Raw genomic sequence first — 14,642 nt, 5'->3', positions numbered from 1 at the left:
GCGCGCAGTCGGTCGCGCACGAAAGCCTGGAAATGCGCTATCCATTTTATTGAGAACTGTTGCTGAGAGTGCGCACACCGGGTCGTGCACGAAAGTTTAGAAAGGCTATTTTTATTTACAGGCAAATTTTAATGCGTTGAAAAAAAGGCAAGGTACAGACTGTATCGCTTTACAAGGAGTCTCTATGCAACTTGAACAGTGAAGAAAACGGCTTGTTTCCGAAAAAAATATTTCCAGAACTTTATTGACAAAAGTATAGGTTGTAACACGAGATATTTCTGAATTAGCATTTTAAAAACCAATGAAATTCACTGAAAAAACCATAGGTTTTACACACGTTATAGTTAGGAAGTAGCATTTACAAAACCTATGAAATTCACTGAAAAAACCATAGGTTTGACACGAGTTATAGTTAGCTGTAAATTTTACTGATATAAAACCAATGAAATTCCACGTTATAGTTAGTTGGACTCACTATAACTTGCGCGTGTAATGCACTGCTGATGACGTCACATATTACATCACTCATGACATCACTGATGACACCATCATTGTGACACAGTCACAGACCTCCTTTCACTGTAATCTAACCCTTGAAACACATATTCAAAAATAGAAACTAAAATTCTCAAAAAAATGGAGATACCCATACCAGTTACAACAACCAATTCAATAATTCCACCATCCATATACACATGCACTAATTCACCAACAGTTCTATATAGTCACTCATACATATATTCACTAATCATATGTAGTGATACACCTACACATCCTGTTACACACCGACAGTCATCCAAAAGTTATTCACACACATACTCACACATGCAAATAAACTATTGAACATCCATTTATTTGCATAAACAGCTATACACACACTACCACTTTTCTTCTAAGGAAACTTACACATACTTACTCTCTTAAAAAATCACTTATAGAAACACATACTAATTTAAACAGGAACTCTTACAATCCCTCACTCTCACATATACTCACTTATATACATCAATATTCACATATACTAGATTAAAACATATGTAGTTACTGATAAAGACACTAATAAGGCAGTCATTCACTCACTAACACAGACATATACACACTCATCCACCCATACAGTCCTGCACACATGCTGTCTTCAAAACACATACAAACAGAGACTCAGTCATTCTTGCATCTATGTACTAAGTAATACTCCCACCAAAGCATGCAAACACTCATACTGATACTAAGAAAAACATCTAATAACCTATATACATACACATGTACCTACTCATCAACCCATGCAGCCACTTATACACAAAGTGAAACACTAATACATATATTTAAACATTTAAGCATTACTCACTAATATATGTATTCACTAAGATATTCAATAATATATACATATATAACACATATTTATTTTTCAGAAAGACACACATTCACTGGATGGTGTCATCAGTGATGTCATGAGTGATGTAATATGTGACGTCATCAGCAGTGCATTACACGCGCAAGTTATAGTGAGTCCAACTAACTATAACGTGGAATTTCATTGGTTTTATATCAGTAAAATTTACAGCTAACTATAACTGGTGTCAAACCTATGGTTTTTTCAGTGAATTTCATAGGTTTTGTAAATGCTACTTCCTAACTATAACATGTGTAAAACCTATGGTTTTTTCAGTGAATATATATATATATATACGCCTATAACAAGGTAACCCTTCCTCTTTGTGCACTAGGCATTTTCAAGTTCAAAAGTGCTAGGTGAGAGGTCAAGAGAACCATGTCTTACTAGATATTCATCTCTTTCCCATTAATGCAACAAAGAATAGCAACTTTGCTTGCTGTCCTATATTTCGAATGTCTAGTAATTATACCTCATGGTTTCTTAAGTTTAAAAGTTGTCAACTAATGCCACTAAGCTGCATCTCATTTCAACTGTTTTGTTGATCCTTCCAAAGTGTGAAAATGTTCTGAGAGCTATAGTAAACGTTTCCTCATACAATGCATGGTGGAGTAACAATAGCTGCACTTACAGGAAGCACTCTTGCAGATGGGAGTAAAATGTCTTAGTATTTCATCTTCTGCATACGTTGGCCTTTTTGCCACATCTAAAGCAAATCATGTCTTTTACATCTTCTGCAAGCTTTCCACATGCTAACTATCTGGCATACAGTCACAAATATACAGGTGCCTGGAAACTCAGTTGACAAAACAAAAGACAATAACTCCTAACAAGGATCATTAAATTTACAGACTTTGCTCGGTGGATCACCAAAACCATTTCCTACTAATACATCAGTGAAACTTCCATCTAATAATATACCTGTTTAAAGGCTCCTCACAGTATAATAACAATCCATCCTTATAGGTCTATTGTCTTTAACACATGATTTTCACAAATACGTAGGTTGGGCCTACTGACTTTGTTATATTGTTTCATGATAAACAGATGGAACCATGAAATCAATCATGACATTCACCTTTAACCTTTGTGATTGCTTCACACCTTAACCATGACATGCTTATTCAAAGGCTTGTACAATTACAACCATCATGCATACAGATATAAAATTACAAATATGTAATAAAATACAGATGCAAAACAATAAACAATCCCTCTAGATAATGTCTATCAAGTATCATCACCTCAAATTTTTCCAGAGAGGGTGGCCATTGCAATATGCCCTACCCACTATGGTAATCTGTGAGATTACATGTAACTGTCAATAGCCTGTAACTCTTTGTGATAACCAACTACTAAACTCGTTCTAGCTTTAACATATGCTTTTCACAATTAATTAGCCAGACCAACTGCCTTTGTTATAATGTTTCATAATAAGATGACCAGACCCAAGTCATTAGACGTATCATTTAAAGTGCACCAAACAAATGTATAGTTTGTCACCCTAACCATCTAAGGCCTACAGCATTGAAAGTAAGCTTTTCCACAATACTGCGGTCAGACACATAGTCATAAAACTGAAAAGGTTTGTAAATTAATGTGAGTCCAAATACCCGCTAATAATTATTATGACACAGCAAACCTTCTATATCAACAGTTTGTTACACTAAGTGACCAATGCAAAAACCACTGCCTACTATGGCACTTATGTCAGATTCTATACTGCATACCTAACTGTAGGCTTTGAAAGAGACTAATTACATTCCAACCTTAACCCCTTCAGCGCTAATGACAAGGGTAACTCGTCATGGACTTTCCATTGATTTCAATGGAAAGTCAATGAGAGAGTTGGGCATGCCTTAGCGTCCAAGTGGTTAAATGTCTATCGACCTAAACACATGCATTACACAATAAATGGGCCAGGCCCAGTGTTTTGCGCTTTTATTATAATATTTATTCATAGACAGTTGTAGTGATTGCACATTTTAGAATACAAGTAGTAATGTGTGTGTCCATGAACGTTTAAGCTCAGGCAACTGTCTTCATAAACAAAGTTATCACAGCTGTTTGTAGGGCAAGCAGCTTTTTGTAGAAGCACATACCTTTTACCTCATCAAAATATGTACTGCAGCCTAGCAACATAAGGACGGAGTCAAAGCCTCTCACCTGTTAGTGCTCCTTAAAGTCTGTTTTTTAGATTGATCACACAATGCCTGGCAACAGCTGCAATATCAGCCAGATCCCATGAGCTTGCAGATGAATATAGATGAATGCTATGTGAGTGATGGACTGAAAGTTGGTGAGCTCATCAGTGTAGTGTTCTTTAGGAGTGGGAGGATCTGGCCTGTATTGAGAGCTTCTGAAAAGATACCTTGAGTGAGGGAGGCACTGGCAATGCAGAGTTTGGGTAAGAGGGAGTTCCCTGAGTGAGCTATTATAAAGGGTGAGGGTAAGACAGTATAGGCTTCATATGCAAGGTCCCTGCACTGCTAGAACGTCACTATTAATGATGCTTCAGTGGCACACATTGCAGTGCCATAGCTACAAGGTCATATAAATCCACCATTTTCAGCTGTTCCTGGCATTGTAGGTATGGCGTTAGGCAACACAGCACAAGTCTCTGAGTTGCCTCGCACTGGGATGAGGAGGCCTGCCATGGTCGTTTCTGTGGGTGTTCCCAGGTAAGACCATGGCACTTGACACATTCCTAGATTTACAATGTTCTGTAAACTTGGGAATGTATCAGAATTCTACGCATGGTGAGTAGTAGGGGAGGTGCAACAAGGAGAAATATATTTTTTCTCCAAAATTCTTTCCTCTTCATTAAGCATATCACATAGAGGAGGTAATTGCCTCCATGGATTGCTTTTGTTCAGAATGGTGTATTTTCCTGCACAAAACAATAATGATATAATTCAACAACTAAAGAGTGACTAACAGTTAGTGTGCTGTGTGAAATATGAAAACAAGGGAAAGGAAAGACAACTCTATTGGTAAGAGGAACAACTCTATTGGTAAAAAGAACCCTCACTGACCCTAGTGGTGACATGCTTCATCATGGGGTTCCCACGAGGGATACCGAATGTCCCCCCGTGTGCTTCAATGCCTGCAGTTGCAGCGGAGCAGGTTTGTTGTGAAACAGTTAGTTTGTGCTCAGTGATATGAATGCTAATTTAAAAGATCCCAGCAGTACCTAGAAAAAGACTTTATTAATGGGCCAGCTGGTCACATTAAAAACAAATGGGGACTATGTAGTGATTTTTTTGGGGAATCACTGTGTCCTAAAAAGAGGTCAGGTCAACATGTTTCTGCTGTTACATGCCATATTCGGCTCAGCTTTCATCAGGACCATGAAGTGAAATCCCCCGGGGGTCCGTGCTCGCTAAGGCATGTCCACACCGTGAGGATATGAATGTTGAAAAGATTTTAGCGGGGCATCATTTTCACGCTGCGTGTCATTAGCTACACAGCGACTCGCCGCCATCCACCTATCTCCGTGTCCGCTGCTATCTGGAGAAAATGATGTCCCGCTGCTAATCTATGTGGCACACTTGATTCTCTGTGTGTTAATGGGCTCCTGGTGACTTCTAGGAGTTCACTGATATGGTGCAGAAGCGTGAGTTTTTGAAAACAAAAACCTTTACAATCTTTTTCACATACATATCCTCACGGTGTGGACGTGCCTGTGTGGTCCTGATGAAAGCTGAGCCGAATATTTTTACCAATAGAGTTGTTCCTCTTACCAATAGAGTTGTCTTTCCTTTCCCTTGTTTTCATATTTTACACAGCACACTAACTGTTAGTCACTCTTTAGTTGTTGAATTATATTTGATAGGGGTAGGAGAGTGACCTCTGAATCCCTTACTCTCTTGTTGTTTGAATACAAAAACAATAATGTCCACAATGCAGACTATCTTGCACCTTGGTGCATGGCATTCACTTTGGCACCAGTGCAGGGAAAGAGGACAGGAATGAGCCATAACTGATCAACAAGGCACATTCCTGTCCTTTTGTTTTGCTGTAAGGCAGTGCAGCAGGAAGACTTACAGTGTTGCCCATCAGCAAAATATTGTTAAAGCATAAGTGCCTTTGAGGGAATACGATGGTGAGATGGGAATTTAAAGATTTATTGTTGCTGGATTTTAAGGAAGGTGCAGTTGCAAGAGTTGAAGAAGGGTTGGTGCTGTCGATGTGCTGTTGGATGGTCTGTATTCATTGACTGAAGAAGAGGTTAATGAGATTGCACTTTTCTGTATATAAGGAAAAACTGAGTCTGGCAGGGAGTTGATTCTGTGCTTGATTTTATGCCTTCTTTAGGCTAGAGGACCTGGTCAGCTAGCAGCCCATTCCAAATTTAGGAGAGAAACTTAGGTGATGTGTGAGCCCCACCCAAATGTATTGTGTAGCAAAATGCATGAAAAGAAGCAGATTACAGGGATTGCACACAAACTGCAGTGTTATAGGAACGCACTTATTTAGGATGCTGCAGCTTTTTTCAACCCATTGTTAGCCTCTTCCAGCTTATTTATGATGGTTGGTAATTTAGAAGTGATCAGGAGTGAGTACTCTTTACTACTTTCAACCAGGGGGCGTAAAGTCACTACGATTTCATTCAAGATTCCAAGCAGACCATCAAGAACTTCACTGAGCTCCAGGTACATGTTGGCCACACTGGTCTTGCCAGCAACAGTCCTCAGTAAACTGGTGCAGTTCCTCAATGAGATTTGGAAATTATTCAAATTTTGAAACAGTGTCCTTTCCGAGTTTAGATCTTGTTGGAGGTTTTGAATTTCTACTGTGTTTGCTGCAATGAGCTGTTCCATGGAACGGATTGCTGCCTCAGAGGCTGGATACTGAGATTCATATTTCTCCACAGCTATCTTGTATATTCTTTCCAGCCATCTATATTTTCTCAGGTCTTTTATTGACTTTTGAGTTTGTTCGATCGCTTTATTGATTGCATTAACACCTAAGAGAATGGGAACAAAGACTACATGTTTATCGGTACACTGTAAAACTGAAGTGTGTGAATACATATACATTAAGAGATTATTCAGAGCAAGCATTTACCAGTGGGCAAAGCATATCATTGCAATTGTTTATAATTTAGATATCAGGCACCTTTTTTAAAAGGATTTTATGTTTTGCCACTAGAATAATACGCTAACTTTTAATATTAGCTCTGGATGGATATATGGGTAATTCTGAGTTACTCCTATTATACAGAATTACTGATAAATTCTGCCGCTCTGCTGGCTGAAATAATCTGCAGTGGTTGGTTTCTAAACTGTGAAGGAAGAGGGAGCAGTCTCTCTATGTTTTAGGACAAAGTTTAGTCGACGATGTTTTTAAACATGGAGAGACTGCTCCCTCCTCCAGCCTTGTTTGGATGTAAGGGTGTATTTTGCATTAAGAATATAGTACCATTCTGCCCTGTCCGAATTCCACTGAATATTAATGGGATTCTGTGGAATCAAACTCTACCAATTCTGCCCGCTGCTTGTTATTATATAGAGAAAACAAAAATTCCTTGAAAGCCTACCAAAAACTGGTGTCCCGGTCTAGTTTTAGCCAGCCTGCCATCACCAGACATATTTCTAGACCAATGGGAAGAGAGCAAGAGATCTCCAGATCCAGAGACAATGGGTGATTTGAGCAGAGGTGGTCACACATTCCTCATGCAGGTTCTGCATATGCCTCTTCAGAAGAGGGATCACACCTGTGGCCCTTTGGTGCTGGTGAACCTTGAAACTCCTCGGTGGATCCCTTCTTCCAGTGACCACTATGCATCTGCCATCAAAATCCACAACAGCCTTCCAGCAACCATGACCGCTGAGTTGGCGGTCTTTGGAATCCATAGACCGGCAGTGATCTGCTGCCGACACCCGTGACGGTAACTGTGTTGATGGTCTACTGAACTCCATTCAAGCATTACTCTTCCACTGCTTTCTCCGACAACTGAAATGGTAAATATCTGATGGTTTCAATCACTGAGTGGCTAGATACTGAAAGTACTGTATATTTTGAACTGCATAGCATTTCTCTCCATAATTAAAATTCTACAAGTAGTTATTCAAGTTCCTTGAACTGTATAACATATATCTCCGATTTTATGTCTTGGTTCTCATAAACATATATAAAGAATCTTGTTATTTATCCTTCAGTATGTGTCACATTTATTACCTCGAGGACTACAAAAAATGCTTAACACAGTCCTCTCATGAGATTAACTGCTCACCCACATTACCACAAAAAGAGAGTTAGTATTAGCTGCGTGTTTCCGCCATCTTCTCCTTGAAATATATCACACACTCTACATGGTTTACAACATTTTAATAAACTGTGCAGAGACACAGTATCTTAGATTGGTGGATTTAGTGGGGTAAACAATTTTTCATTTGCTGGACTACTTTGTCAATGAGTTAACACATGATTAAATCCCAAAATTGCCATTAGATAGACTAATTTGTGATTGGCTTTTTTTTTTCAAAATGTCTCAAATAAATTGCAAGGGCCTTGGTTAAGTCTCTGAAACAAACATTTAGAAATATAAAATTCTGTACTTTATTTAGGACAAAGAAATTTAGTTATTTTTTGTAAATCTCTTAAAAGGTCAGAGCTTTAGTGAAATAATGCATGCAACCAGTAGCCATGATCAGGAGCTTGACATGACCCCTTAATTGGACCTTAACAATGCACATTGTGCCCTCATCGCAGCCACCGACGACATCCGGACCCTGCTCGACAAGGGGGAAACAGTGGCCCTCATCCTCCTGGACCTCTCAGCTGCGTTCGACACAGTCTGCCACCGCACCCTAGTCCAGCGCCTCAGCAACATCGGTATCCAAGAGAAGGCACTGGAGTGGATTATCTCGTTCCTCGCCGGAAGAACACAAAGAGTCCGCCTCCCCCCGTTTCGCTCCGAGGCCACCGAAGTCATCTGCGGCATCCCGCAAGGATCTTCACTCAGCCCCACCCTCTTCAACATCTACATGAAACCTCTCGCAGCCATCGCACGCCAGCACAACCTCAACATCATCTCTTACGCCGACGACACCCAGCTGATACTCTCCCTCACCAGAGACCCCGACACCGCCAGAACCTGCCTACACGAAGGGATGAAAGACGTCGCCGAGTGGATGAAGGACAGCCGCCTGAAACTGAACTCGGACAAGACGGAAGTCCTCATCCTGGGATCTTCGCCCTCTGCCTGGGACGACTCCTGGTGGCCCCCAGCCCTGGGCACCGCACCCAAGCCAACCGACCACGCACGCAACCTGGGCTTCATCCTGGACCCCTCCCTCTCGATGACCAGACAAGTCAACGCCGTCTCCTCATCGTGCTTCAACACCCTGCGTATGCTTCGCAAGATCTTCTGCTGGATCCCAACCGAGACCAGGAAGACTGCCACCCAGGCACTCGTCACCAGCCGACTGGACTACGGCAACGCCCTCTATGCCGGAACCACAGCCAAGCTACAGAAAAGACTCCAGCGCATCCAGAACGCCTCCGCCCGACTCATCCTGGATGTGCCCCGACGCAGCCACATCTCCAGCCACCTGAGGAACCTGCACTGGCTCCCCGTCAACAAGAGGATCACGTTCCGGCTCCTCACCCACGCACACAAGTCTCTGCACGACCTGGGCCCCAAGTACCTCAACGACCGCCTGACCTTCTACACGCCCACCCGCCAGCTACGGTCCACCAGCCTCGCCCTCGCAGCCATACCACGCATCCGAAGAGCCACCGCCGGAGGAAGATCCTTCTCTTACCTGGCTGCCAAGACTTGGAACTCCCTCCCCATCCACCTTCGGCTGACCCAGGACCATCTCGCCTTCAGGAAACAACTCAAGACCTGGCTGTTCGAGCAGTAGCATACCCCTCCCCCCAAGCGCCTTGAGACCCTCCCGGGTGAGTAGTGCGCTATACAAATGGCATGATTGATTGATTGATTGATTGTAGAAACATTTGTAAGTGCTACGGTATCAGAATGAGCACAAGTCCTAAGACTGAATATCTCAAACAACTGTAAGTTCAGTTTGGAAAGATCACCCAGATGTGGTAACCCAATTTAAGGATGATGATATTATCACTGATAATGCTATGGAGAGTGGACATGAGTCAGTCCCCTCAGAAACAGCTGAGGTCACCTCAAAAGAAGACCTCCAGCTAAAACGATTGGCCAAGAGACTGAGGGCCTTATTTATGAGAAGTGACGCATCGATGCGTGAAAACAGCGATGCATCACTTCTCAGTGCGCCCTCCTTGCGACATGATGAATGTATCATTCTAATTGTATTGTTGGGGTGAGCCTCAGCAAGGCCTACCAGAGCTAGGGATTCGCCCTTCTCCTCACAAGTCCTCAGACCAATAGAATAGAAGTTGGCACAGAAACTGGAATATAAAACAAAGAGTTTATTAACCTAATGAGGTGGAACTACATTCACACACCACTCTTTAGTAATGTATGAAGTAGCACACTGAACAGAAGGAACATACCCACACAGGGGCTCAAAAGAAGGCAGTACAAGTACAAAAAGAAGGTTTTATGTACATATAAGCTCATACAGAAAATGCACAGTCAACAAGAGGGAAGAGATAACAGTTGCTAATTCTAGCAAACACATCCTGACAGTTACTGACTAATGACAGCTGCATGGACAGCTGCAAGCTCAACTGAGCATGTGGAGAGTGGAAGAAGCTAAATATAGTTTGTTCACAGGCAGAATACAAGAACAAACAACAGTAAGGAAGGACAGAAAACATGTTGAGCACATGGTAGCACATGGCAGACAAGATGGCTGCCGAAAACAAGATGGCTTCAGCTAGATGCTAACCCCGATCACTGCCAAATTACAACAGACGACCCTTTTAGCATTAGCTGAAGACATTCGTTCATTTGGGGTAATCTAAATATGCATCCTGTACATCTGTTAACATTATTTCAGTAATTTCTTTATTCAGCATTTGTTGGGCTTTTATTTCTGCAGCATTTCTTTTAGCAGGAGTACAAGCAGTGACGCAAATGGAGCAAAGCATGGCACCACATTGTATACATACACAGCATGTAAATAATATGACTAGTATTACATATAGGATGGTCAGTAGCTTTCAGCCCCAGGTAATAAGTAATGTCTAGAACGAGCTTGAAAAAGTCCATGTACCAGTCTCTGGATGAATTTCTGCAGCAATCCTATGCAATTTAGAGATTGCATTAAACACTGAAGGAGAGTGATCCGGAATGTAGACACAGCAACTGCTACCACTGATGCGACATGCACCACCTCGATCAGCCAAAATCACATCTAGGACCATACGATTTTGGAGAGCTACAATCCTCGCAACTTGCAGCTTTTCTGTAATGTTCCCAAGTGCCATAGCTGTCTGATTGGTAACAGCTTTCACAACTCTAGTCAATCGTCTTATCTTTCTGCTGTTTAATGCAGATACCACAAAGAAAAACAAGCCCAAATTGAAATCAACATATTGTTGCAAAGCGGTGTCAGTCTGGTCCACTTCATCAATACTTATTGTCCTCTTATTTCTTATTTCTGTTCTTGGAAATATCGTTGTACAACTTAAAGTCCGGATGATACAATGCAGGTGCCAAAAACACAGAAGGCAACAGAAAGGACACATAGCATACTCCAGACCATCCAACTGGGAGTTGGTAATATCCTTTGCTACCACACACAAAATAAGTATTGTGCGAGGATGTGATGTTATTGGCACCCTGGAACCATAGTACACTCACTTCTTCCTCCTGAAATTCTCCCAACACTGCCTATACACAAAAATCACAAATGGTCCACTGTTCTTTATAGTTCTTGTATTTGTGAAAACATATGGTGTAGAAATATTGTCGGGTCGATACTCCTCCCATTCCCATTTAGTCCCTTTAGCTTGAGGGTACCCATCATCATTGGGATAACACACTTTTTGAGGGGATAATTAATCCGTCCTACTGTCATCCTTGAGATGTTGGCCCTTTTAGAAGCAAATAAAAGCACAAACCAGGCTTGGCAAGAACCATTATGAGGAAAGGGAAGAGGAATAAAAGGTGTTCCTCCCTTCTTCTGGTGAGCAGGTATCATCCCACACACCCAACAGTCAGTAGTATTCGTGGCATTGTGAGTGTGATGCAGCATCTGAATAAACGTGTTGTTCAAGTAGGATTGTCGATGCTTCTGATCATGGTATGGAAGCTTAAAGTAATTATGTTCAACTGGTACTGGGGTAGTGGCGATCAGCAGCTGCAGAGCAGGAGCCACTTTCTCAACAAACCTCTGCTACAGCCACCATAGCAACAATAAATCCTACAGCACAAATTATGTTTTTACAACAGATCTTAGCAACAGTTTATCTCCCTGCAGACATAATCCCTTTGTTGTTGAATCAATCGTTGGAGCTCTAAAGTCCTGGGCAGCCATTGGTTTCTTCACCGAGGGTCAAGATGAGTGAAACTATGTAGGACTGATCCCCCCTTGCCAAATCAGCTCTCCGTTTCACCAACCCAGGATGGTAGCTCCACCAATCTTTTTCAACAATGCAGACGCTTTCCGTGGTCTCAGTTGGTACTGCGATACTTCAGGGATCGTGTGGTCCGGGAAGACTTCCTCAGATTCGTCAGGTGATATGGCAAGGTTTTTCTCCGTATCCAGAATCTCTCGATTGTCAGTCAGCACAGCAGGTTCCACCAAAGTAGGCGACAATCGCTTACAGTGAGTGCTGTGGATTCAGTTCTTCCTGTTTGTCACTTGAACCGCTGTCCTCGTAGCCAGGAGCACTTGTTCTGGTCCTCGCCACCTGGGTTCCAAGCTGTTCGACCTCTCGAAGACCTTGACCATCATGTGGTTACCAGGCCGGAGTTAATGGGCCTCACCTGTGGATCTGTCTCGAACCTGTTGATGAATAGAAATCAAACTGTCAGTCAACTGTGATAGATAGTCACTCATCAGAACGCACGGTCCATCATGTATGGGGCGTGGCTTAGGAACTCCCCAAATGTTCATTGGTCTCCCAAATACCACTTCATATGGTGTAAGTCCAGATCGTGAATGTGGCACCGATCTAATAGACAATAATGCCAAGGGCAATGCATCAGGCCATTTCTGAGTAGAAGGCACTGGTGTATCTAAAATTGCTTGAATGCGATCTGATGTAAGTGCACACCCCTTCCATTCTTGCGCGCATTGCTGTGCTGGGCACTTTTAAACTTGTATCATTTATTTGCTTACTTTGGAAAATATTTTTAACGCGCTGCTCGTAATCGCGCAGTTCAGCCTCTTACCACTCTTTGGGCGCTCGCCACTGCTGTAACCTGGGAACTAGGTAGGCTCACCCGCATATTAATTGGTTTTCACCCGCATTTGACGGGACTCAGCTAGTGGGGTTCTGGGCTGTTGAAGTCCCGACCGCCATCTTGGGTGGGTGTTTGTGCTTGGGCCACCTTTGGGCGCCATATTGCTCGGTCTAGTGGCTCTAGTAGCCGGTAGCCCGCGCGGCATTATAGTATAAATTAGTATGGATGATCAGGCGCGCAGCGGGTGCGCGCAGCGGAAGCGCCGTAGATGCGCCAGAGGTGCGCCAGAGGTAAGCCCGTTTGCGCCTGTTCGCGTCCCGGGCGCTTCCGGTGCGTCTACCCTGGCCACTCTTCGTGTGCTGGATCCTCTAGTATATTCTCTGGACTCCCAGATGGATACTAATGCTGGTAAACACTGTACTATGACCCTTCCCCCTTCCACAGTTCTTTCTTGTGGACTACTAAATGTTCGATCTCTTGTAAAGCACTATGCTGAAATTGCTCTTTTGATAGACTCCTTACATCTAGATGTCCTCTTCGTAACAGAGACCTGGACTAAGGTAGATTGTGGGGTGGAACTTGGATGGGCCTGTCCCCCGGGCTATCTTATAAAACATTCTCCTAGAATATCTGGCAGAGGGGGCGGAATAGGCTATATATTTAAAGACTCAATTTCCTTTACACAGCTGGTGGTAAAAGAGGTATCAGGGTTCGAGCTCATGGGCTTTTCCATCACGGCCCAGAGCGGCACTCTAGTAACGGGTCCTCTATGTTACAGACCACCCTCCTCAACCACCACGGCCCTTCAGCCACTGATTGACCTGATTTACGACCATTGAACTCCCACACCAGACTACTAGTGTTAGGTGATTTTAACCTTTGGCCTTCTGGCCCTCAAGATCTGGCATATAGAGAACTCTGCCAAGCATGTAGCAATATACAACTTGCACAGCTGGTTACGTCACCTACTCATGTTAAAGGGCATACTTTAGATCTTGTATTTGCCGATAAAGATCTAGTCACAGTGGGAGAGGTCGTGGATCAATGCTGGACTGATCATGCACTAGTCCTATTGTCTATCTCTCTGCCCGGTTCGCTAAGGACAGGTGACCCAGGTGTTACTAAGATCAGTAGGCAATGGTCTCGTCTTTTGAAACAACCAACTAGACCCACCTTGCTGTCCAGACCATTTATGGTGAAGGATAGTGCGGACAAAAGTTATTTGGCCCTTTGCCAGCAGATTTCGACATCCTTGGATGGGCTGGCTCCTTTAAGGAAGGTGAGGGACAGACCTAGAAGAACTAACGCCTGGTTCACTGATGATCTCGGTCAGCATAAACTTCGCTGCAAACAGGCGGAACGACTCTGGAGGAGAGAATACAGGGAGTCAGATAAGGTAGCATATAAAACGACCTTGCAGGAATACAAGTTTCAGCTGAAGAAGGCTAAAGCTCAATTTCTGGCAGACACCTTGGCCAAGGCCTCTAACAAATCGCAGGCTCTGTTTAAACTGGTTGACAACCTAGCCAACCCGCCTTGTACTTCTCCGGCTATCCCTGTCTCCCAGGAATTGTGCGATTCTTTGGCCTCTGCATTTGAGGAGAAGATTAGGACAATTTTGAACGGACTACAGATCTCTGGTCAGTCCACATCTTCCTTGTCTCCCCTTGCAGAATCCCCCCTTATGGCGGCTTCTAAGAAGGATGATAATCGGGAGGGCCTTTCTCAGTTGTCGTGCTTTCCTGGTCCTTCTTTGGAGGAATTCTGTCTCCTGGCTAATGGTGTGTCTTCAGGATCACCACTTGATCCTATGCCTCACAAGATCTGGAAGGCATTCCAAGATGAGCTGTTTCCTCCGCTCCATACCATCTGTTGCCAGTCACTGAGTACAGCAGTAGTCCCAGATAGCTGAAAGTTGGCAATTGTTACACCACTGCTGAAGAAGGTTTT

At 43.1% G+C, this 14,642-nt stretch overlaps 1 protein-coding gene across 1 annotated transcript in view; it reads right to left on the bottom strand.

The window, feature by feature from the left end:
- Positions 1-5,784: 5,784 nt before the first annotated feature.
- The window catches only part of LOC144820076 (uncharacterized), a 30,567-nt gene continuing 21,709 nt past the window's right edge, over positions 5,785-14,642 (bottom strand). Inside the window, exon 3 of the mRNA XM_078677728.1 lies at positions 5,785-6,359. Within this exon, the coding sequence (XP_078533854.1) occupies positions 5,866-6,359 (494 nt within the window). The 3' untranslated portion in view covers positions 5,785-5,865. The remainder of the gene's footprint in view (positions 6,360-14,642) is intronic.

Source organism: Lissotriton helveticus, chromosome 2_1 (assembly GCF_964261635.1).
Source record: "Lissotriton helveticus chromosome 2_1, aLisHel1.1, whole genome shotgun sequence".
Lineage (NCBI taxonomy): Eukaryota > Metazoa > Chordata > Amphibia > Caudata > Salamandridae > Lissotriton > Lissotriton helveticus.
Note: the sequence above shows the minus strand (reverse complement) of the source record. Positions and strands in the feature narration are given on the sequence as shown.